Source organism: Caloenas nicobarica, chromosome 25, assembly GCF_036013445.1.
Source record: "Caloenas nicobarica isolate bCalNic1 chromosome 25, bCalNic1.hap1, whole genome shotgun sequence".
Taxonomy (NCBI): Eukaryota; Metazoa; Chordata; class Aves; order Columbiformes; family Columbidae; genus Caloenas; species Caloenas nicobarica.
Genome location: NC_088269.1, coordinates 39,247 through 65,151, shown reverse-complemented (window position 1 = coordinate 65,151; position 25,905 = coordinate 39,247). Strand labels below are relative to the sequence as shown.

At 50.9% G+C, this 25,905-nt stretch overlaps 1 protein-coding gene across 1 annotated transcript; it reads left to right on the top strand.

Moving 5' to 3' along the window:
- Positions 1 to 3,338: 3,338 nt before the first annotated feature.
- LOC135998330 (olfactory receptor 14J1-like) lies at positions 3,339 to 4,268 on the top strand. Its single transcript, XM_065651474.1, has one exon. It carries the CDS (start codon positions 3,339 to 3,341, stop codon positions 4,266 to 4,268), a length of 930 nt encoding a protein of 309 aa, XP_065507546.1.
- The last annotated feature ends 21,637 nt before the right edge of the window (positions 4,269 to 25,905 follow it).

Below are 25,905 nucleotides of genomic sequence, written 5' to 3'. Positions count from 1 at the left end.
GGTGGAGGTTTTCTTCATAGTGGGAAAGAGCATGAGAAAGAAATAATGGCACATAGTGCAGCTGGGGAGGTCCAGGCTGGACATGAGCAGAAAGGAATGTGACTGGAAGGGCAGTGCTGTAGTGGAGCAGGTCACCCAGAGGGAGTCTGCATCAGCCCAAGGCTTTGTGCTTCAAGGAACAGCTGGGGAGGACAGAGAGCCATCAGCAAAGGAAGGAGGATGCTCAGAGAAGAGCAAGGTGGGGTAGCAGGGGGGATGTCTCCATCCTGCAGGGAAAGATGTGCAGGGGATGCCACAGCATAGGACAGGCTGTCGTGCAGATGGTTAAGGGATGATGTGTACACATACGCAGACACATCGCAAGAAGAGCCAGAGGCCAGGAATGCATTGCAAAGAGCAAGTTTTATTTTAGTTGCCTCTCTACTGGGGGATCTCTGAAGTCGCACCTAAGCTCCCAGGCAGAGGTGACACAAGCGGGGACGCAGGCGCTGTTAAGTTCAGCCCTACTGGAAAGGTCACTGGGCCTGCTGAGCTTGCCTGTATTTCAAGGCTTCAGGCAGGCGCAGCCTCCCACTCTTTCTCACAACAAAGCAGGAATCTCAGACATAGTGATAAGGTGCCTAGAGTTTCTCACAGGCCTATGTTATCTAACACAGAGGTTCTACTCATCAAGCACACAAGGTCAGTAAAACAAGTAGTGTGATGTATGTGCTTTTTCTACAGACAGGTGCAAGTCACTTTGAGCGTATTTACATTTAACTAACCTCCTCGCCAAATCTTCCGCTACGTTCCCATACAGATGTGAAACGGCTGAAAGCCCCCAACAGGACCCTTAGCTATGCCTGTTGTCTCCAGTGCTGATGCCTGTGAGGAGACACTTTGTCCTTAACAGCACAGGGGCCTCATGGCCTCCTTGTCCCCAGCCAGGAACCTGGGAGGTGTCGGACCATAGTCCTGCCCTTGGCCCTGCACAGCCCCACATCACACTGTCCCAGGAAGGGCCCTGGGCAATGTGGGAGGGACAGGATGTGACTTCCCAGGGTTGGGGGTCAGGGCTTGGCCCTTTGATTAATGAAACACATCCAGGTTTACTCAGCATCAGAGAGACCTTCACCTTGCTTTCCCTGACCTGTCATCTCTGCCTCCAGTTTTCTTCTCTAACTGGCCCTGGGGTCAGTTTCTCAGTAGTGTTCCTCAGTGGGACCCATTAACATTACAAGGAACTTTGGAGTTTGAATCTGACTTGGATTCTTTCTTCAACTTCCTCCAGCGTCTGAGGTTCATGGACTCAGAACCAAACCCACCAGAGGGGTCATTAAAGTGCCTTGGGCTGCTCCTGTGCTGCTGAGCTGAGCTGGGCTCCTGGGACAGAGGGAGCTCATGGCAAGTGGCAGCGCTGCAGAGAGACACCTCTGCCCAGGAGCAGCTCCTCTGCAAAGTACAGCAGGGCTGAGGGGTCTGCCTGGGGATCTCAGGGGAACGAACAAGGCGGAGAGAGATTAAAGGTGGTCAGGATCGGGAGGATGACTGAGAGCTCACTGGAGGAGGAATGTCAGCAACCCTTGCCATGGTAAGTCTCTGGGTGTAGGGCAATGCAGCTGTAGCTCCTGGAGGCATCTCTTAGAGTTAGCACAGCCACAGCTTGAGGGATCTGTAAGGAGGGGGCTCTTGTCAGGCAATTTTGAACAGCTGTGAAGGTGGGTGAGCACCCAGGGGTGCCCAGGGCTGTCCTGCAGAGCAGGGTCCCTGCACCCCAGGGCTGTGCCGGGACAGGGACTCTGCTGCCTGCCAGGGTCAGCGCTCAGCCTGCCCGGGGAGATCCCCACGGTGCTGTGGGGAGAAGCTGTGGGTGGAAGGAGCAAGATCTGGTAGGGCCGGGTCCTGCTATGGGGAGGGTGCTGTGTGGGTCAGGGCTGCTCACAGCTCCGGATCATTAAAGGAGATTTGAAGGAGACCTTTCAAAAAGTACAGCAAGGCAGTGGGTACCTGAAAGGGAAAGAACCTGTTATTTCAATCTCTTACTCTGGGTTGTCTGGGTGGGCACTGGGACATAGCAAATCATCTCTTGGCTCAGGAGGAGGCACTGAAATTCCAGATCTATTTCTCTTAGAGGTGAATAAACCTGTGAGTATCAGAAATCAACACACCCTGGCTTCCAGACAGCATCAGGACGACTTTTCCAGCCTCATCAGGGCTGGTCTGATGTTCCCACCAGAGCCGGCCCACACAGAGCTGCCCCTGGGCAGTGCCGGCTGCTGGGAGGGGTCTGCAGGGCAGAGCTGAGCACACAGCGGCTGGGATGGGGTCTGTGACACTGACAGGAGGAGACCTGGGGACAGAGACACAGCTGCAGGCAGGGACAGCTCCAGGCAGCAGAGCAGGGGCTGTTCAGGAGCTCTTTTGCTCCTTCTCTGCAGATGGCTGCTGGGTGTTGTCTGCTGGGCAATGATCTGGCTGTCCCTTTAGCACATCCCATCTTCAGGAGCCCTGACTCTGCTCTGCCTGTCCTGCTGGGCTCACCAGCTGCCTCCAGAAAGGCCCAGCTCTGCTGTAGGATGCCAGGAGTGCTGAGCCTTTCCTTGGGGTCCGCACTCTCCTGCCAGAGTCCTTTGCTTCTCTGGGTGAGGGGTCGTGTCCTGTTCTCTCCATCACATCTCCACCTCTGGGCTGGGACAGAGAAGGGTTTGCAGATCTGCCCTTTCAAACAGGGCTCCCCTGCTCCAGTGTGAGTCCAGTTTGGGGTTTTCTTTTAAGGAGAGATTTGTTTATGAAATTGTTTTCAAGGCAGCACAAGTGAAAGCAGAGGGCAAATGGGTAAAAGCTGCTCTCCTAACTCTGCACTGAGCCACAGAGAGATGAGCCCTTTTGCCTGTCCTATCTCAAGACTCTTCACATTTTCAGTCACATATATGAGGATTTCAACCCCTACAAAAATCCAGTCATGAGATGTGATGGTGGAAAATTAAAAACACAGACAAAATCATTATGATGACATGCTAAGCCTCTGCTTTGCAGCCCACGCTCTTAAGTGTCACGAGTACAGATATTGAACTTTTCCATCAATGGTGCATAAAATATGACATTGCTTGTGAATGTCAAAGCTGTCACAAACTAGCTCCCATGACAACACTGCAGCAGAGCAAACCTGGCAGCTTGGCCCCAGACAGGCAGATGTCGTGCTCCTCACGGAACACTCAACCAGCACACACCAGAGGAAGGAAATGCATTTCAACTGGGGCTATTTATATGAAAAATGCAGTGGCTTTCTCAAGGAGTGTGTCCTGATTGTAAGTTGTCATTTCCTTTTTAGAGAGAGCCTCCTTGGCAAGAAAGAGCAAATGTCCAACAGCAGCTCCATCACCCAGTTCCTCCTCCTGGCATTCGACTCATGGGAGCTGCAGCTCTTGCACTTCTGGCTCTTCCTGGGCATCTACCTGGCTGCCCTCCTGGGCAACGGCCTCATCATCACCACCATAGCCTGTGACCAGCACCTCCACATGCCCATGTACTTCTTCCTCCTCAACCTCGCCCTCCTTGACCTGGGCTGCATCTCCACCACTGTCCCCAAGTCCATGGCCAACTCTCTGTGGGATACCAGGAACATCTCCTATACAGGATGTGCTGCCCAGCTCTTTTTTTTCTTTTTCTGTACTACAGCAGAATATTCACTTCTCACCATCATGTCCTACGACCGCTACATTGCCATCTGCAAACCCCTGCACTACGGGACCCTCCTGGGCAGCAGAGGTTGTGTCCACATGGCAGCAGCTGCCTGGGCCAGTGGGTTTCTCAATGCTTTGCTGCACACAGCCAATACATTTTCACTACCGCTTTGCAATGGCAATGCTGTGGACCAGTTCTTCTGTGAAACCCCACAGATTTTCAAGCTCTCCTGCTCACATTTCTACCTCAGAGTTCTCTGGTTTATTGTGGTTGGTGTCTGTTTAGCATTTGGGTGTTTTGTCTTCATCGTGCTGTCCTATGTGCAGATCTTCAGGGCTGTGCTGAGGATCCCCTCTGAGCAGGGACGGCACAAAGCCTTTTCCACGTGCCTCCCTCACCTGGCCGTGGTCTCCCTGTTTGTCAGCACTGCCATGTTTTCCTACCTGAAGCCCCCCTCCATCTCTTCCCCATCCTTGAACCTGGTGGTGTCTGTTCTGTACTCTTTGGTGCCTCCAGCAGTGAACCCCCTCATCTACAGCATGAGGAACCAGGAACTCAAGGGTGCCCTGAGGAAACTAATGACTGGTGCTTTTAAAAAGATATGAACTTCCCATCTTCTGCGCATCACTCAGGACATAACTCATGATAGGCCCAGCCTCTCTTTCATATTTTTTTTAGTTGTAGATGATTGTTTGGAGTTGGGGGAAGGCTTGTTTGGTTTTGCTTTTTCAAACTGTGATAATATTGCTCACAAAAAACCCTAATTTTTCATGCACTTCTAATTCACTCTATGCCTTTATAGTTTGAGTCACAGACTGAGTAAGTGAGAAGCTGTTCTCTTTGTGTATTTCAATAAAATAAAGGACCCTGCAGTGAATTGTTTCTCTGAGATCCTTCTCTTGAGACCTTTGTGAAGCTGAATACAAAGATCCCAGCAGGGCAGCTCTGCCAAGGAGCACCAGCCTTGTTCTTTACAGAGTTGTTCTCTTTCTACTTCCGCACTCTTCTTCTCAGCCCTTGTGTTCGTGTAAGTCCTGAGCACTCGTGAGGCTTTGGTACAGTCCTGTGGTGTGGCAGTCGTGTGACCAGAGGCAGCGACAGGCAATGGGCACTTCTGTGACAGAGTTGGCCTCCATAACAACATCTCCAACAACATCAGCAAGGGGATCTCCTTAGCACAGTGTCTGTAGGTTTAGGTTTTCTTCCAGTGTTGGTCTAAAGAACCAGCATAAGGAATAGACTCTCAAGAGGCTTGTTGCTTTGCTTGTTTCTCTGTGGGCTCAGTGTGATGAGATCAGCGTCCCAGTGTGGCTTTCAAGGGACTTTGGGCTGGTTGTTTATATTTTGCTTGTTGGTGGCCAGCACCCACACAGATGGTCCCTCTGAGCACCCGCCATGGCCACCCAAGAGTTTGTGCGGGACATGGTCAGTGGCAGTGACCACCATCAGCTGGGGCTGCCTCCCAGCCTGACCAGCATGTCCCTGCAGAGTCACCACAGCCTGGGCAACACAGTTCATTTGCTCTACAGAGCAAAACCCCCAGCTCAGGGGCTGTGGGGAGCATGGGGACAGGGTGCAGGAATGGCAGTCAGGCCAGTGCAGGTGTGCTCTCCCTAGGGAAAGGTTTTGTGGAGAGGTGGGATGTCCCAGGAGAAGAGCAGGACACAGTGTGTGTGTGCAAGAGAGACATGGAAATAATCTGTCATGCTGCCAGGCGCCAGCTTGGGGCCGTTGACTCTTGCTGCCACCATTTTGATCATTGTCTTCTCAGCACAGCTGAGCGAGGTTGATTGTGCACCTATGGAAGGACACCAAATGACTAGGTCAGAAGTCCAGGTGTGCACTGAGGGCAGATGCGAGCATGCACATCCTGTGTGTGGAGACATGTACCCTAATAAGTACAAATGCCATCAGCTGTTGCTATAGAGGCCATGGAGGCCTGTGGGACAGTGTATCAGGGTCAGTTCATGTTGAGAGTAACTTGCCCAAGAAACCACCTGAATGCAGTACTGGGATGTGCTTCCTTGAACCAAGGTCCCTATGTCCTCCCTAGAGACCTGATATAGCTCCACCACCCAGACCCAGTTGCTGCCCAGTTTTGTGGATGACAACAGCACCATCTCTGCTCACAGACGTGTTAGGACTATTTTCTGCAACTCTTGCATGTGCTGAGCATTTCCATTTGAGAGCATTTTGTCTCCTTCCGGTTCACATGGGCATCCCATGAATCTGCTCTCTACCCCGGTGTAGACAGGCACAAGGCCTTCTCCACCAGCTCCTCTCACCAGTGCCACTGTTTTCTACAGCACCCTCATCCTTGACTGTGGGATAACCAGAATAGCCCTTCCAAGACAGTTTGACAAAGCCTTTTTCTACACCATCCTCACATCCCTGCTCAATTGTCTCATCCACAGCTTAAGGACCAGAAAGGTTGGGCAGAAGCGGGGCACTGAGCAAAATGGTCAGGAAAGCTTTGAGGTGCACAGAGAGCCCATCAACATGTTGGCCTGCTGCTCTCTTCTGAACAGGCCCAGAGGACCTGGAGAGCATTTGCTGTGTCCCAGAAACTCGCCTGGAAGGTTGGGTTATGGAGTAAACTTTTGGTGCAGGAAGGGGCAGACTGGTGCTGGTGGAACTGGCTGGTGTGACCGTGAGACATCTCTCAAACACCTTGGAAAAGTCATGGCTCTCAGAGAGGTTGCATGGTCCTCTGAGAAAGAAAATATCAAAAATGACTTATCAGAGAATCATAGAATAATTGTGGTTGCAAGAGACCCTTAAAATCATCGAGTCCAACCATAACCTAAATTTGGCACTAAACCATGTCCCTAAGAGCCTCATCTATCTGTCTTTTAAATGCCTTCAGGGATGGTCCACCTCACTGGACAGTCTGTTCTGTTGCTTCAAAACCCTTTCTGTGAAAAAATGTTTCCTAATATCCAATCTCAACCTTCCCTGGTGCAACTTTAAGCCATTTCCTCTTGTCCTGTCACTTGGTACTTGGGAGAAGAGACAAACACCCTCCATGGTACAACCTCCTTTCAGATAGTTGTAGAGAGTGATAAGGTCTCTCCTCAGCCTCCTTTTCTCCAGACTGAATTCCCCAAGGTCTCTCAGCTGCTCCTCATAAGACTTGTGCTCCAGCCGCTTCACCAGCCTTGTCACCCTCCTCTGATCTCTCTCCAGCACCTCGATGTCTTCCTTGTCATGAGGGGCCTAAAACTGACCACAGTACAAGGGGATGATCACTTCTCTAGTCCTGCTGGCCACACTATTCCTGATACAAGCCAGGATGCTGGTGGCCTTTTTGGCCACCTGGGCACACGCTGGCTCCTGTTCAACTGCTGTCAATCAACACCAGAAGGTCCTTTTGTGCCAGGCAGCTTTCCAGACACTCTTCACCAAGCCTGTAGCGCTGCCTGGGTTGTTCTGACCCAAGTGCAGGACCCGGCACGTGGCCTTGTTAAGCCTCGTACAATTGGCCTCAGCCCAATGATCCAGCTTGTCTAGATCCTTCTGTATGGCCCTCCCACCCTCGAGCAGATCAACACTCCCACCCAATTTGGAATCATCTACGAACTTACTGAGGGTGCACTCGATCCTCTCATCCACGTCATTGATAAAGAGATTAAACAGAACTGGCCCCAGTACCAAGCCCGGGGAACACCACTTGTGATTGGCCACCAGCTGGATTTGGCTCCATGGATTTGGGCCCAGCCAAAGCATCCTCGTATTCCCCTTGAGTCTCCTGCCCCTTCTTCCAAAGGTTATAAATTCTCCTTTTATTCCTAAGTTCCAGCCGCAGCTCTCTGTTCAGCCAGGCCGGCCTTCTTCCCTGCCGGCTCACCTTCTGGCACACAGGGACAGCTGCTCCTGTGCCTCTGAGATCACCTTCTTGAAGAGAGACCAGCCTTCCTGGACTGCTTTGTCCTTCAGAACTGCCTCCCAAGGGACTTTGCCAACCAGCCTTCTGAACATACCAAAGTCCGCCCTTCAGAAATCCAAACTAGCATTCTGCTGACCACCCTCCTGGAGTCCAGCTCCTGTCCCTGCACAGGACAACCCCACAGTTCACACTGTATGTCTGAGGACATTGTCCAGTCTCTTCTTGAACACTGTCAGGCTTGAGGCCGTGACACCTCCCTGGGGAGCCTGTTCCAGTGTCCAGCACCCTCTGGGGGAAGAACCTTTTCCTCATATCCAACTGACCCTCCCCTGGCTCATCTTCCTGCCATTCCCTCAGGTTCTGTCATTGGTCACTAAAGAGCTCATTGCCTGCCCATCCTCCTCCTCTTGTGAGGAAGCTGTAGACCACAATGAGGTCTCCTTTCAGTCCCGTCTTGTCCAAAATGAACAAAGCCAGTGACTTCAGCCACTCCTCCAAACCCTTCACCAACTTTGTAGCCTCTTCTGGACACTCTTTAGCAGCTTAATATCTTTTTTTATACTGTGGCATCCAGAACTTCAAACAGTGCTCCAGGTGAGGCTGCAGGACTAGACCCTAGACCGCTGGAGAGACTCGAGATCAGTATCAATGAGATAATGCTGCAATCACCTTTTCTCCAAACTGAAAAATAATAAACTATATCCTTTACCAAAAAAAAGTCATTTTTATTACAAGGTTTTAAAAATTGTTCTCTATAACTACAGTAGGAAACCTCTCTAATTAACTGTAAAAGACTAGAAGGAAATTTAAAAAAAGAGATGTGGTTTCTTAGACCTTTCTTCTGTGTAATGAGTACTATGTTGTATTTGGTGCTGAGTCCTTGAACCTCAGGTGCTGAGAGGAGATTGCACAAACCTTTCCAGAAGTCAAAGTCAAAAGAAAAAAGTACTAAGTCCCTTGAAGTATTAATGAGTTCCACTGAGGGCAACTACCAGCAAAGCCTCCCCAGGGACTCGTTAGAGCAGAGAATTGGAGGCCATGATGGCAGATAAACAAAGGGTAATGTGCAGGCAGCTGAGGTGCTGAGAAAAGCCTGCATTTGTTGGATGAAGCAGAGAGGCCAAGGCCTGACCCCCAGCCCCTGGGAAGGCAGATCCTGTCCCTCACACGTTGCCCAGGGTTCTTCCTGGGGCAGGGGGATGTGGGCTGTGTGATGCTGAGTGAAGGACAATGGTGTGACAGTTCCCAGCCTTACTGGGGGTGTGCAAGGAGGCCATGAGGTGCCCCCAGTGCCTGAGGACAACATGTCTCCTCACAGGCCTTGATGGCAGAGATGATTGCCATAGCCAAGGGGACAAAGACTTGGGTTCTCTTGGCGACATCCAGCCTTGCCAGTGCCCTTTGCCATCTCCACCACAGGTTGTCCTGCATTGTCCCACAGCTGCTTCTGTTTCCCTGCAGGCTGTAGATACCCATCTCGCTTCCTCCCCTTGCTCTCACCCTGGTATTTCCATACATTGACTGATGTGTCTCCACTCTCATGGTCTGTTCCTCGAAACACAAGGAGGTAGACTGATCTCATGCTCCTTCTGAATGATTTCTCATGCCACAGCACTACCCTTTGAGTGACATTTCTTCCTCCTCATGTCCAGTCTCCACGTTCCAAGCTGTGCTGTGTGGCAGTGTTTCTCTCTGCTGTAGAAAGGAGGACCCTGAAAAGTACTGACCTGTCACCCTTTTACCTGTGCCTGGGAAGATCATGGAACAGATCCTCCTAGAAGCTCTGCTGAGGCACAAGGAGGACAGGGAGGTGATTTGAGACAGCCAGCATGGCTTCAGCAAGGGCAAGTCCTGCCTGACTAACCCAGTGGCCTTCTATGATGGGGTAACTACATCAGTGGACAAAGCAAGGGCTATGGATGTCAGATCTATCTGGACTTCTGTAAAGCCTTTGACATGGTCCCTCGCAACATCCGTCTCTCTGATTTGGAGAGATATGGATTTGATGGCTGGACTGTTTGATGGGTTAGGAACTGGCTCAATGGTTGCACTCAGAGAGTGGTGGTCAATGGCACAATGTCTGGATGGACACTGTGACAAGTGGTGTCCCTCGGGGTCCATACTGGGATCAGTACTGTTTAATATCTCCATCAATGACATAGTGCGATCAAGTGCACCCTCAGCAAGTTTGCAGATGTCACCAAACTGAGTGGTGTTGCTGACACACCTGAGGGACAGAAGGCCATCCAGAGGGACCTGGATAAGCTCAAGAAGTGAGTTCGTGTGAGTCTTCTGAGGTTCAACAAGGCCAAACACAGGGTCCTGCACCTGGGTTGGGACAACCCCTGCTATCAGTACAGGCTGGGAGATGAAGGGATGTAGAGCAGCCCTGATGCGAAGGACTTGGGGATACTGGTGGGTGAAAGGCTGGACAAGAGCCGGCAATGTGTGCTTGCAGCCCAGAAGGCCAAACATATCTTGGGCTGCATCCAAAGGAGCATGACCAGCAGGTCAAGGGAGGGGATTCTGCCCTTCTTCCTCACTCTGGTGAGACCCCACCTGGAGACCTGCATCCAGCTCTGGAGCCCTCAGTACAGGAAAGACATGGACCTGTTGGAGAGGGTCCAGAGCGGGGCCACCAAGATGATAAGAGGGATCGAACAACTCTGCTGGGAGGACAGGCTGGACGAGTTGGTGCAGTTCAGCCTGGAGAAGAGACAGCTCCAGGGAGATCTTATTGCAACCTTTCTGTACTGAAAAGTGGTGGATAACAACGATGGGGACAGACTTTTAAGCAGGGCCTGTTGTGATAGGACAAGGGTTGATGGTTTTGAACTTGAAGAGGGGAGATTCAGGCTAGACATGAGGAAGACATGTTTTACAATGCAGGTGATGGAACACGACCACTGTTTGCCCAGAGAGGTGGTGGAAGCCCCATCCCTGGAGATATTCAAGGCCTGGCTGGATGGGGCTCTGAGTAACCTGATCTGGTTGATCTCTCTGCTCATGGTAGGGGGGTTGGACTAGATGACCTTTCAAGCTCCCTTCCAACACTCTCTATGATTCTGTGATTCCTACCTCCAAGGAAAGCTCCACTGTATGGAACCTCCTTTCAGGTAGTTGTAGACAACAATAAGGTCTCCCCTCAGCTTCCTTTTCTCCCTTTAAACATAGAATCATAGGATCATAGAACGATTTCAGTTGGAAGAAACCAATAAGATCATCAAGTCCAGCCATAACCTAACTCTAGCACTAAACCATTTCCCAGAGAACCTCGTCTATACATCTTTTAGACACCTCAAGGGATGATGACTCAACCACTTCCCTGGACAGCCTGTTCCACTTCTTTACAACCTTTTCCATGAGGAAATGTTTCCTAATGTCAATTCTGAATCTTCTCTGCCACAAGCTAAGGCCATTTCCTCTCATCCTCTCACTTGCTACTCAGGAGAAGAACAACACCCTCCATGCTACAACCTCTTTTCAGATAGTTGTAGAGAGCAAAAAGGTCTCTCCTCAGCCTCCTTTTCTCCAGGCTAAACATCCCTTGGTGCCTCAGCTGCTCCTCAGAAGACTTGTGTTCCAGATCCTCAAGAGCCTTGTCCCCCTCCTCTGCATTCACTCCAGCACCTCAAGGTCTTTCCTACAAGAGGAACCAAAAACCGAACTGAGGATTCAAGTTGTGGCCTCACCAGCGCCGAGTACAAGGAGATGATTGCTGCCCCGGTTCTGCCCACTACACTATTCTTGATACAAGCCAGGAGGCCATTGGCATTTTGGCCACCTGGGCACATGCTGGCTCATGTTCAGCTGCTGTCGATCAACAACCCCAGGTCTTTTTCCACCAGGCAGCTTTCCAGCCACTCTTTCCCAAGCCTGTAGTGTTGCAGGGGGTTGTTATGACACAGATGCAGGACCTGGCACTTGGCCTTGTTAAATCTCAGACAGTTGGCCTCAGCCTAATGAACCAGCAGCTGCAGATCCCTCTGTATGGCCATCGCACCCTCCAGCAGATCAACACTCCAACCCAACTGGGGTTATCTGCAAACTCACTAAGGGTGCACTCAATCCCCCGCTCCACATCATTGATAAAGAGATTAAACAGAGTTGGCCCCAACACTGAGCCCTGGGGACACCACTTGTGACCGACCACCAACTGGATTTGACTCCGTTCACCACAACTCTTTGGGCCAGGCCCTCCAGCCAGTTCTTTACCCATTGCAGATACACCCATCCAGGCCATGAGCTGCAGCTTTTCCAGGAGATGCTGTGGGATACGGTGTCAAAGGCTTTACTGAAGTCGAAGTGCACAACATTCACAGCCTTTCTCTCATCTACTAGTTGGGTCACCTTGTCATAGAAGGAGATCAGGTTGGTCAAGCAGGACCTGCCTTTCATAAAGCCATGCTGATTGGGCCCGATTGCTCGTCTCATATGTGTGACCTCACAGTCCCTTTCCCAGCCCTGTTCCTGCTGTTGGCCTATCCCCTGCAGAGGCACAAGTGACCTCACAGTCCCCTCCACAGTCATTGGCTTCCTACTGGACTATGAGTTCCTGAGACACAGCAGAGCACATGACATCGTACCCAGCCATCACCCTCCTTGTGCTCCAGTGTGTGAGCAGGTAAAACTAAGCTGGTTTCATCAAATTTATCTAATAGATTTCCTATCAAGGGTTTGAGTGGAGAAACGTTCCTCAGAGGAGCAGCTGTATTTACACTGGGGCATTTTATATCTCTGCTTCTGCCTCTTCTATTTTTTTTTTCTTCTTCCTCTTTCTATTCTGTCTTGAAAGACCTTTCCAAGGAAAAGATTCATGGAATCCTACAATAACGCAGGTTGGAAGAGATCCCTGAACACCATCTCTGTCCCACTGACCTTTATGGCACCCCAAGGAATGGCTGAAAGCATTTGTGCTCCCTTGGGTTCATCTCACCACATGCACACAATGGACATGCACATGATGTGTATGTTTAGAACTCATCTGTACAACAAAAACATGGACTTTTGACCTCGTATTTCAAAGAATCATAGAATGTCCTGAGTTGGAAGGGAACCACAAGGATCACAGAATCACAGAATGTCAGGGATTGGAAGGGACCTCGAAAGCTCATCCAGTCCAATCCCCTCACGGGAGCAGGAACACCCAGATGAGGTTACACAGGAAGGTGTGCAGGCAGGTTTGAATGTCTGCAGAGAAGGAGACTCCTCAACCTCCCTGGGCAGCCTGTTCCAAACCCTGTCACCCTCAGTGTGAAGAAGTTTCTTCTTATATTTAAGTGGAACCTCCTTTGTTCCAGGATCATCGAGTCCAACTCCAGTCCCTGCACAGGACAACCCCACAGTTCACATCACGTGTCGGAGGATGTTTTCCAGTCTCTTCTTGAACACTATCAGGCCTGGGGCCCTGACACCTCCCTGGGGAGCCTGTTCCAGTGTCCAGCACCCTCTGGGTGAAGAACCTTTTCCTCATGTCCAACTGACTCTCCACTGGCACATCATCCTGCCATTCCCTCAGGTTCTGTTACTGGTCACCAGAGAGAAGAGCTCAATACCATCCCTTCCTTCTCCCCTTGTGAGGAAGCTGCAGCCACCAGGAGATCTCCTTTTAGTCTTTTCTTCAGCTCTGATGCTCAGAAACCCCTTGGTTTGCTTTCTGAAGCAGAAAGGACAAGCCATGATCTCCAGGCAATGGGAAGGGGGATCCTGTCCCTCACACATGGCTCAGGGCTCTTCCTGGGACCGTGGGATGTGGGTGTGCAAGGCTGAGGGAAGGACAACACTGGTACAACAACTTCCAGCTTCCCCATGGGGCTGCAAGGAGGCAATGAGGCTCCAGTGCCATGAGGACAACATGTCTTCTCCTAGGCCTCAGTGGCAGAGACAACTGCCATGGCCAAGGGTACAGAGACCTGGGTTCTGTTGGTCCCTTCCAGCCTCACCAGTGCCCTTTGCCATCTCCATCTCAGGCTGTTCTACACAGTCTTACACCTGTCCCTCTTTCCCTGCAGGCTGCAGACACACATCTCGCTTCCCCACCTGCGCTCACCCCAGTATTTCTGTCCCTTCACTGATGTGTCTGCACCCTCACTGCCTGTTCTTTGGAACACAAACCATGGGCTGATCCAGCTCTTTCTGGGTGACCTCTTGCACCACAGCACTGCCCTTCCAGTGACATTTCTTCCTCCTGATGTCCTGTCCTCACTTTTCAAGTTGCACTTTGTGACTTTTTTTTTTCTCTCTCCTGCTTTTTTTCTCTGCCAAGGGAAGCTAGACTATCTCAGAAACTGCTCTTCATGAAGGGAACCCAACCTGTTAGGCTTCTTGTGGTCTTTTACTTGACCAGAGAGAAGTCGCCTCACCATGATCTTCTAAATCCCAGGACTGCTGCTGGCCTTCCAGCTCCTCTGATAAACACGACCGTGTTCCCATCACATACTCGAGCAGAGTGGACACAACCCGCCTCCAAGGACTCTTCCTTGGTAGGGTCTGTGGGTACTTATGCCGAGGGTCTTTCCTAACCATGTCCCTGGTGCTGGGCTGTCACCTCCAGAGACAGAACTGACCTCTCTGTCCCCTTCACAGCCACACGCTTCTGACTGGATTGGGAGTTTCTGAGACACAAATGACCTCATAATACCACACCCATCCATCCCCCTCCTTAGCACCCAGCACCTGACCAAGACTGAAGCATGTTCTACACAGTCCTACACCTGCCTCTCTTTCCCTGCAGGCCCTAGACACCCATCTCACTTCCTCACCTTGTTCAAATTTGTCAAATATATTTACTACTAACTGTTTGAGTGAAAAGCAGTCCTCACTGGAACATATTTATGTTAACACCTTCTATATCTCCTCTTCTGCCTTATTTTTTTTTTTACTATTCAGTTCAGAAGTATGAGTGACTTGTTTAAGCATGAGAGCTCGTTTTCATTTTATCCTTTCCTGTACTCCCCAATCCTTGGGATAGGAAACTGAAAAGGCAGACTCAGGAAAGCTCCTTGTCTGTCTGGTAATCATTGCATTGATCTTCTCTTTGAGGCATCCACTTCCAAAAGCCCTGGGGCTGATCTGCTGTGACCCACACAGCACCCCCTCAACAGCAGAAGCACCTTTTCTTGCCCTGATAGGGGTCACTCCTTCCCCCCACAGCTTCTCCCCACAGCACCGTGGGGATCTCCCTGGGCAGGCTGAGCGCTGCCCCTGGCAGGCGGCAGAGTCCCTGCCCCGGCACAGCCCTGGCATCCCTGGGTGCTCACCCATCTTCACAGCTGTTCAAAATTGCCTGACAGGAGCCCCATCCAGTTCAGATTGGATATTAGGAGACATTTCTTCATGGAAAAAGTTGTGAAGCAGTGGAACAGGCTGTCCAGAGAAGTGGAGGAGTCACCATTCCCGAAGGTGTTTAAAAGATGTTTAGATGGTTTTCTTAGGGACATTGGTTAGTGCTAGACTTTGGTAAGGTGAGGCACAGCAGTCAGGGAGAGGCACCAGGATAAGGAGGAGAAAGCAGCACTGAAAGATTGTGCTAGGGAAATTGGAAATTACTTCATTTTTCTTGAATAAATTCTTGATGGAACCCTGCTACTGTTGCCATTTTAGTGGCCTCTTTCTGGGCTCAGGAGAGTCCTGGAGGCCGAGGCCCAACTTTTGTTTCGGAGGCACTGGGGGCTCCCAGGCGAGTGGTCACTGCTCTGGCTTGAACTGGAGGGACTGCAGCTGCAGCAGTCCAGGGAGAGTCCAGACCTGGAGAAACTTTAGGGTTCCACCATCAGGAATCTCTTAAGTTTTAAAAGGAGATGTGGCGAGTTCTGTGTTGGGGCAGGAGAATAACCCCATCCATCAGGACAGACCAGGATCTGACACACTGAGCAGTGACCCTGAGGAGAAGGGCCTGGGCACTACAAGGTTCGCCACACAAGCCCGTGCTGCACGCTCACCATGAACAAGGCAGCTGCACACGGGGCTGCATTAGGAGGAGTTTGGGGACCCAGACACCTGGAGTTCTCATCCCATTCAGTTCAGCACTGTTGTGATGCCACACACACGGGGGTGAGCCAGTGTGTGGCTCCCAGTTTGGAGAAGCAGGGAGGAACTGGAGAGTGTAGGGCTCTGCCAAGGCAGGCTTCAGGACCTTGTGCACATGGTGTGGGATGCTGAAGGACCTGGGCTGCTTTGGCCCAGCAGCACTGGGGAGGCTGCAGCAGTGTAGGAGTAGCCTGAGAGTGCTGGAAGGGTGGTTTCAGAGATGGTGGAGGTTTTCTTCATAGTGGGAAAGAGCACGAGAAAGAAATAACAACACAGAATGCAGCTGGGGAGGTCCGGGCTGGACATGAGAAGGAAGAAATGTGACTGGAAGGGCAGTGCTGTGGTGGAGCAGGTCACCCAGAGGGAGTCTGCATCAGCCCGAGGCTTTGTGCTTCAAGGAACTGCTGGGGAGGATGGAGAGAGATCAGCAAAGGAAGGAAGATGCTCAGACAAGAGCAAGGTGGGGCAGCAGGGGGGATGTCTCCAGCCTGCAGGGAAAGATGTGCAGGGGATGCCACAGCATAGGACAGGCTGTCATGGAGATGATGAAGGGATGTAAAGAGCCTGAAACCCCCACCAGACATGAGCTCCTTCTCCCCTTAGCTATGGCTGTTGTCTCCACCTCTGATGCTTATGAGGAGACACTTTGTCCTTACAGCACAGGGGCCTCATGGCTTCCTTGTCCCCAGCCAGGAACCTGGGAGGTGTCGGACCATAGTCCTGCCCTTGGCCCTGCACAGCCCCACATCACACTGTCCCAGGAAGGGCCCTGGGCAATGTGGGAGGGACAGGATGTGACTTCCCAGGGTTGGGGGTCAGGGCTTGGCCCTTTGATTAATGAAACACATCCAGGTGTACTGATCATCAGAGAGACCTTCACCTTGCTTTCCCTGACCTGTCATCTCTGTCTCCAGTTTTCTTCTCTAACTGACCCTGGGGTCAGTTCCTCAGTAGCGTTCCTCAGTGGGACCCATTAACATTACAAGAAACTTTGGAGTTTGAATCTGACTTGGACTTCTTGAGAGGTTTTTTCAACTGCCATTCAGGGTCTGAGGTTCATGGACTCAGCACCAAACCCACCAGAGGGGTCATTAAAGCACCTTAGGCTGCCCCTGTGCTGCTGAGCTGGGCTGGGCTCCTGGGACAGAGGGAGCTCATGGCAAGCGGAAGCGCTGCAGAGAGACAGCTCTGCCCAGGAGCAGCTCCTCTGTAAAGCGCAGCAGGGCTGAGGGCTCTGCCTGGGGATCTCAGGGAGACCAGCAAGGCAGAGAGAGATGAAAGGTGGTCAGGATTGGGAGGATGACTGAGAGCTCAGTGGAGGAGAAACCTTTGCAGCCCTTGCCATGGTAAGTCTCTGGGTGCAGGGCGATACCTCTGTAGCTCCTGGAGGCATCTCCTCAAGTTAGCACAGGCACAGCTTGTGGGATCTGTAAGGAGGGGGCTCTCGTCAGGCAATGTTGAACAGCTGTGAAGGCGGGTGAGCACCCAGGGGTGCCAAAGCTGTCTTGCAGAGCAGGGTCCCTGCACCCCAGGGCTGTGCCGGGGCAGGGACTCTGCCGCCTGCCAGGGTCAGCGCGCAGCCTGCCCAGGGAGGTCCCCGCGGTGCTTCCCCATGGGAAGGAGCCACCCCTATGGGGGCAGGAATTCTGCTTCTGCTGTGCAGAGTGTGCTGTGTGGGTCAGGGCTGCTCACAGCTCCAGATCACCCCCAGGATTTTTTCAATGGGATGCCTCAAGAAAAAGATCAACGCAAGGATTAGCAGAAAGATAAGGAGGTTTCCTGAGCCTGTCTTTTCAGTTTCCTATCCCAAAGGGTGGCGGTTGCAGGAAAGGATAAAATGAAAATGAGCTTCCATTCTTAAACAAGTCACTGATACTTCTAAACTGCAACTTTGAGTGATCAGTACGTCTGCCAGAAGCCTCAGAACATCCCTTCACCACCTCTCTGCCTGTGGACAGCACCTGCATCACCTTTGCTGGACCCGTCAGCATTAGTCTGACCTGTCCTTTTCCCCAAACAGGAAATGCCCCCAGGCAGTGCCCTGTGAACAGGCAGAGTCTGTAGGGCCATCGTGAGGGCACAGAGGGTGGGATGGGGTCTGTGAGCAATGACAGGGAAGGCACATGGACACGGAACCACCACCCAGGGGGAGAATCTCCCTACAGCAAGGTTATGATCAGAAATGAGAGGAAACTAAACCTGAAATTGTTATGGGAGGGAGAACAGAGAAACCCCGTATGATACCCTGCAGTGCAGATCCCTCCTGTGAGCAGCCCCCTCGCCTCCTCTCCCACCCAGCAAAGCCTCTGCCCTCAGGGCTGGGGGCTCCAAGGCATGAACCAGCTCCTGTGCAGCCAGAGCTCCAGTTCCCTCTGCAGAGCACAGGGGCTGAGAGCAGCTGCGGCAATGCTGGTGTGCGGGAGGTGGCTGCACAGCTGGGGAAGGGTGACGTTGTCTGAGTGCCCAGCTGCCTCTGCCCTGGCCTCTCTCACACCCACCCTCACCGCAGTTTCCTTCTTGCTCCACTGCTCTGGGTCACTGTTGTGATCTGGTTCTTGCTGTCAGGGGATTCTCTCTGGGGATGGGAGTTGCAGCTGCAGAGTCACAGCCTGATCTTGTGGGTCCTTTCCTGCAGCTGTGTCCATGGGAACATGTGTCCCAGCTTTCCTCTGACCTGTGGGGCTATGGGCAATGCAGTCTGTGGGGCTGGGAGATGAGCTGAGTCTCCCTGAATTAAATGCCATCATTAGAATACTTGGCTGTCTGCTTGATGTTTTCTTACAATCCTGTCCCACAGCATCTTTGTGTTATCTGAAATCCCTTTGGAGAAACATAGAGATGCTGTGACAGGTAAAATGCTGCTGGGTTTGTGAAATGCGCCATGTGTATCCTGGCTAGAAGTGGAGAGCTGCAACCTCAGGAAAGGGTGACACATGTCATGGTGAGAGGTGGATCCCTCTGCTCTCAGCAGTGCCTGGTGGCTTTTCAGGGTAACATGGGGGTGTGATCACTCTCCATCTCAGAAAGGTGCCAGCCCAGGGCAGCTGGAGCAAGACAGAGGGACAGACCAGCTGCCCTCACTCTGCACTGACCCACAGGCATCCTCTGGTCTCGCAGGACTCGCTCTGTTCTCCCTGAGTGCAGCAGAAATGCTGAGGGTTTCTGACACCCAAGAACACTCCCCAGGGTGGGAGGGGAGAAGGAGCTGTAGAAACGCCAGACCTCTCAAACAGTTTCTCAGGTCTCGGGGTATAGATGCTGACAGTCCCTTGTGCACCAGGAGCGGTTCCATCTGACAAAGCTGAACCCCAGGACTGGCCCCTGCCCCACCCAATCACACAGGGTCAGGCTGACTCCTCGAGAGCCCCTGGGCAGACACCCTGCTCTTCATTGCACACTCATCAAGCACCGACGAGGGCTCCAGCCAGGATGTTCTCCTGGAAAAGCAAAAGCTTCTCTTTGTGGGAGGGTCTGTGGGTAATGGCTTTGGTTTTTCCCAGAGAAGTCTCATCTAAACCGTCACTGTCACTTCCTCCTTGCACAAGTCCTCATGCCCACAGACAGCAAATGTGTAACAGCAGCTCCATCACCCAGTTCCTCCTCCTGGCATTGAGGGGTGACCTCATCAATATTTATAAATATATAAAGGGTGGGTGTCACGAGGATGGAGCCAGGCTCTTCTCAGTGACAACCAACAGTAAGACAAGGGGTAATGGGTTCAAGCTGAAACACAAGAGGTTCCACTTTAATTTGAGAAGAAACTTCTTCTCAGTGAGGGTGATGGAACGCTGGAACAGGCTTCCGAGGGAGGTTGTGGATTCTCCTTCTCTGGAGACATTCAAAACCCGCCTGGACGCCTTCCTGTGTAACCTCACCTAGGTGTTCCTGCCCTGGCAGGGGAATTGGACTAGATGATCTTTCGAGGTCCCTTCCAATCCCTAACATTCTGTGATTCTGTGATTCTGTGATTCTGGCATTCACAGACACACGAGAGCTGCAGCTCTTGCACTTCTGGCTCTTCCTGGGCATCTACCTGGCTGCCCTCCTGGGCAACGGCCTCATCATCACCACCATAGCCTGTGACCAGCACCTCCACATGCCCATGTACTTCTTCCTCCTCAGCCTCTCCCTCCTTGACCTGGGCTGCATCTCCACCACTGTCCCCAAATCCATGGCCAACTCTCTGTGGGATACCAGAACATCTCCTATACAGGATGTGCTGCCCAGCTCTTTTTTTTCTTTTTCTGTACTACAGCAAAATATTTACTTCCCAACATCATGTCCTATGACCGCTACATTGCCATCTGCAAACCCCTGCACTACGGGACCCTCCTGGGCAGCAGAGCTTGTGTCCACATGGCAGCAGCTGCCTGGGCCAGTGGGTTTCTCAATGCTTTGCTGCACACAGCCAATACATTTTCACTACCGCTCTGCAATGGCAATGCTGTGGACCAGTTCTTCTGTGAAACCCCACAGATTTTCAAGCTCTCCTGCTCACATTTCTACCTCAGAGTTCTCTGGTTTATTGTGGTTGGTGTCTGTTTAGCATTTGGGTGTTTTGTCTTCATCGTGCTGTCCTATGTGCAGATCTTCAGGGCTGTGCTGAGGATCCCCTCTGAGCAGGAACGGCACAAAGCCTTTTCCACGTGCCTCTCTCACCTGGCCGTGGTCTCCCTGTTTGTCAGCACTGGCATGCTTGCCGACGTAAAGCCCCCCTCCATCTCTTCCCCATCCTTGAACCTGGTGGTGTCTGTTCTGTACTCTTTGGTGCCTCCAGCAGTGAACCCCCTCATCTACAGCATGAGGAACCAGCAGCTCAAAAATTCCCTCTGGAAACTGATGATTCGAATATTTTCTGAAGCTGTAAACTGTCCATCATCTTCTACATAACAGTATAGTGTAAATTGTTGCAGGCCGAGCCTGTCCTTCTGTATTTTTTGTTGCTGCTTTTGGTTGTTCACATGTGATAATGTTGTCATCCCCTTTCTAATTCACTGTCTTCTTTGCTTACTGAGGGACTGTGTAAATGAGGAGCTGTGCTCCATGTGTCTTTAAACAAATTAAAAGGCTTTGCAGCATCTATTTTTTCCTGAGATCCTTTCACCAAGGCCTGTTTGGAGGTGCAGGGACAGTTCCTGTGTACATGGGTGGAGGGGAAAAGAGTCCAGCATGGCAGCACTGCCAGGGAGCACCAGCGCTTGGGCTTCCAAAGCTCTTCTCTTTCCACTGCCACACTCTCTTTCTCATCCCTTGTGTTGGTGCAAGGCCTGAGTGCTCTGGCAGCTTGGTTACCGTCCTGCTGTGTGTCAGTCCTGTGAGCGCAGGTAGGGCCAGGCAATGGGTACTTGTGTGACAGACCTGGCTCAGAACAGCCTTTCCAGAAAGAAAGGTCATCTCCTATGCGCAAGGCCAGAAGGTTTAGGTCTTCTTACAAAGATTCTCTCAAGAACATGCCCAAAAATGTGGCCACAGATGCAAACACCAGGGTACAGCTGAACAGTGTGTGTGTGCAGGGCTGGGCACACAGCAGTGTCCTCTCACAGCCAGGCCTCCTGCCAGAGACCTGCAGGACCAGCAGAGCAGGGTCTGGGCTGTACCCGTTTGCACTGGACACCCTGCGGAAGCTGCCCCAGGACATCGTCATGGACTGGCCCTGCACAACCACCATTTCCAGCACTGGGCTGTCACACCAGCTTGGAGAATTTTTTCCTGAATGGGTAGGTTAGAAGTCCATGTTTGCCTTGTACAAATGAGATGTGAGCATGCACATCATGTACGTGAGGTGACATGAACGCGAGTGAGCACAAACACCATCAGCTATTCCTTGGAGTTCCATGAAGGTCTATGGGACAAACACTTTCTCGAGGTCCCTTCACACTGGAAGTAACAGGTCATGGGAAACCACCCACTGGGATCTTCTTCCTTGAACTGTGATCCCCATGTCCATTCCTCATGATGTGGGGTATCTCAGATGAGTGCAGAGCAGGGTGACACACCACAGGGCTGAGGTGTCTCCTGTCCCTTTGAGTGGCTACAGGAAGCCAGAGACACACTGTGACTCCTGCCTCTGTGAGTAAAAGGGGCAGACTGTGTCTCTGAACATCCCCTGGGTGCATAAGGAGCCCTGAGACCAGCTCAGACATGGATGCCTGATGGAACCCCAGCATTTCTGTGTGTGACTGCAGGAACAAACCTCAGTGGCCCAGTGAGATTCATCTCAGCTGCTGGGACAGGCTCATTGCAAGTGCTCCAGTCTGCTACATCACCCTTGCCCATGATTCTGGGTTGTGCTTTCAAAAGTGACAGCAGAATCAGAGAAGTTCTGAGGTCCTTGGGAAAGGAAGATGTCAAACCCATCTTCAAGAAGGGCAGGAAGGAGAATTTGAAGAATTACGGGCAGGTCAGCCTACCTCCGTCTCTGGGAAATGGATAGGCCGCATCTTCCTGCACCAATCTGCAGGCACCTGAAGGACAAAGAAGGGATTGCTGATCCAGAAATAAGCAGAAAACCCAATGAGTCCCAAGAAATGCTCTGAACCCATTCCAGAGCTTTAGACCCCTGGGAAAGAGCTCAGTGACAGTGCAGCCCATCCAGTTGCATCTGTGTCCCTCATTGAGGAGCACAACCAGTGTGGAGTTACCCCATGGTTCACAAGCTACCCAAACTTCTTTAGGCTGGTGAAGTGGAGGCTGAGGAAATGTGCTGTTTTTACTGCAATCGAGTTAATTTTCTTCATGCATTTTGAATCTCTCTCCTTCATAGCTAGTACAGTCTTTGGTTTGGATTTACTATGAGAATAATGAGATAACACTGTTTCTTCCCTGGGATAGAGTTATTTTTTTCTTTTAGCAGCTTTACAGTGTTTGCCATTTGGTATGAAAGGAATGTCAGAACTCACTGATATCTTGACCGTCATCAGGGAAACCAAGGACTTCTTTGGCCATACAGCTGCAGATGCAAATTGGCAGGAGGGGACACAGACAGGACAGCACCTTGATTGACATCCAGGTCAATCAATGACCTATTCCTTACCATTAGCGTCATGCTCGGTATAAAGCTGGAGATGCCTTTTCCAGCTAGTTAGTTTTGGGTTTCGGGCTACGTTGGTTAGCTCTGTTGGGAAGTTCCATTCTATTGGGAGTTCAGTGTTAGTTCAGTTTTATGATTTTTTGCTGTTTTTCAGTTGGCCTTTGGGCCTCTCTGCCTTTTGCACTTTTGCTCTCTCTTGCTGGGATCAGCTGTTCAGGACCAGGGTGCTCCCTTCTTTTGGGCTGTCTGTTCGCCACAACTGGAGTTACATGGGGGATTGCACTGAGCATCATATATTTTACTTTATACATATTTTCGTATAAGTATATTATTAGTTGTAGTGTATTATTTTTATTATTTTTATTGATGTCTTATTTTTTTTTGTAAACCCACAAGTTTCTCCCTTCCCTTTCAGTTCTCTCCCTTATCCCACTTGGGGACTGGGAGCAGGATGTGAGCAGCTCTCATGGTCTTAGTTGGTGGCTGTGGTAAAACCATGACAAGAAAGAGTAGTAGTAGCTTCAGAAATCTTGAAAATCACTTTCCAACATGATGGCAGGCTATTTTTGTGGTGGTTTTTTTTTTTTTTTTGGTAGAGGGAAACAGCATGAGAAAGGAAAACGATCAGAAACTGCAGCTCTGGAGGTCCAGAGTGGACCTCAGGATAAAGAAATGTCATTGTGAGCACAGTGCTGTGATCATTCAGAAGGACTCTGGAGCAGCCATGACTTTGTGTTTCAAGGAACAGCTGGGGAGGATGGAGAGACAGCAGCACAGGTGGGGACACACTGGGGTGAGAACAACGTGGCAAAGTGCATGGGGTATCTGCAGCCTGTGGGGAAACAGCCACAGGCCTGGGACAGTGTTGGATGGACTGTGGTGGAGATGGCCAAGGGTGCTGGCACAGCTGGATGTCCCTGAAAGATCCAAGGTCTTTGTCCCCTTGGCTATGGCCGATGTCCCTGACAGTGAAGCCTAAGAGGAGACACACGGTTGTCATGGCCATGGCACCCCATTGCCTCCTTGCACCCCCCAGGGAGTGTCACACCATTGTCCTGCACTGGGCATTGCACTCCCCACATCCCCAGGAAGAGCCCTGAGACACACGTGAGGGACAGGATCTCCCTTCCTAGGGGCAGGGGCTCAAGGCTTGGTCATTCTCCTTCATCAAACAAACCAAGGGTTTTCTCACCATCAGAGCTGCTGCACTTTGCCTTTGCCTGATGCAATCACTGCCTCCAATTATCTGCTCTAACGAGTCCCTGGGGAGGCTTTGTCAGTAACAGCCCTCAGTGGGGCCCATTAATGCTTCAGGGTACTTTGGGCTTTGCCTCTGGCTTTGACTTCTTGAGGAGATTCTTCAGTCTGTCCTTGCTATCTGAGGTTCATGGACTCAGCACCAAATACGCCATGGGACTCATTAAAACACAGAAAGCTCTAACAAGTGATGTTTCTTTCCATAATTTTCTTCAAATCTTCAGGACTTCTAGAACTAACTGGGGGGGTTTCAATGGGACATTTAATGATGACAATTTCAAAGAAGATTTCATAAAGGAGAGTTTTTTCTTTCAAGGGTATTTTCTGTCATTTTTCAGTGTATAGAGGAAGTGACAGCAGCATTCTACAATGGACATTGATCCAGAGGGTCTCCTGAAGACGTCTGGACAGGCAGAAGAACAGCCCCTTGAGGCTGGACACTGTATGGACAACCTTGCTGCTCACCCCCCACCCCCAGTCTGCCAGTTCCCTCATTGGCCACCAGAGACTTGCATCACTTTTCCTCACATCAGACTTCTCCACCGAGCTCTGCAGGTGGATGCTGCAGCTCCTGTACACCAGCTCCCACCTGCTCTCCTGTGTAAACACTACTACAATTTCATAAACTAAAACACGTTCCTCAACTGTGTAAGCTGGATCTAATGAGGTCCACCATCCACAAGGGACATCCACACAAGACTGTTTTATACAGAGAGATAGGAAAGGATAGAAATAAACACAGTTAACCTGTTGACTACCATGTTAATTAGACCTCTGAAGAATGGGGCAAGTTTGTAACTCCCTGAAGCTCAAAGCAGAAAGCAGACAGTTGAGAGGCAACTGAATGACCAAAGAGCAAGTGGAGGAGGAAACCTGAGAGCACTGGGAAGGGCAAACATCCAGACAGTCTGCTGGAAAGTTGTCCTTTGACATGGACATTTAACCTGGAGAGATGGGAACTCCTGAATGATGAGGGAGATGAAAAAATAGCGTGTTGGTAGTAGAAGTACAGGGGAAGACCAATATTTCTTCTCCTGCCCTTAGTACACTTCCCCTTAATTCACTTTTTGGCATTCTTTTTTAATATGTACAAAAGTAATATGCAACATGTAAAAATGTAAAAGGCTCATCTGTGTAGCTGAAGACATGTGTGTCTTATATCCATTTCAAGTTCTGGAAAACACTTTCCTTTCGGAAGAATCCCCCCCCGGCCCAAAAAAAAAGTATGTTGACACGCTTCTTTGCTTTGAAACTTTGTTTTCAGTAATTATTTTAATTTTCATTGACATTAAATGACATCTGACGGGCCTACAGGCATTAAGCCAAGATCATTTTGTGTCTTGCATAGCGCCCCATGCCCTCTAAACCTTCCCTGCCCAGGACTCCTCACACTTTGCCTGGAGTGAGTCACACTGAGGTGTTGACTCGTTCACTGGTTGAGATGTGGGTTTAGATGGTCACCTCCAGCACAGGTGGATTCATGGCCCATAATCGTCTGCTCTGCTCCAGTTAGAAACAGAGCCCAACATCACAATGGGATCGTAAGAGAACTGAGGTTGAAGTGACCTCAGGAGTCTGCAGTCCAACCTGTCAGAAACTGGGACAGACCAAGGTGTTCAAGCCTTGATTCAATCAGAGATTGAAAACCTGCAAAGACAGAGACTGTGCAGCCTCTCTGAGTGACCTGAGACAGCACTCGGCTGAGCTCCTGGGGAAAAAGCTTTTCCTTATGTCCTGGCTGAACGTCTCTCACCTTCCATTCATTCTCTTTTGTTCTTCTACCAGGCACCATGGTGAAAAGCCTGGCTGTGTGTTCTCTGTGATCTCCTGTAAGAGTCGGTCCGAAGAACAGTATTTACCTCAACATTGCCATCAGGGACTTGGAGAACAGATGCCCTGATAGAAAGAACTGTACAAGGACTTGGAGAGAGGCCTGAGGAGAACAACTGTGTTGTACAGGTCTCTCCGACCCGGGGGCTACAGGTAACAATAGCTGCTGTTCAGAAGATGGATTTCACCTGCTGCCTCAGCCAGACTTGCC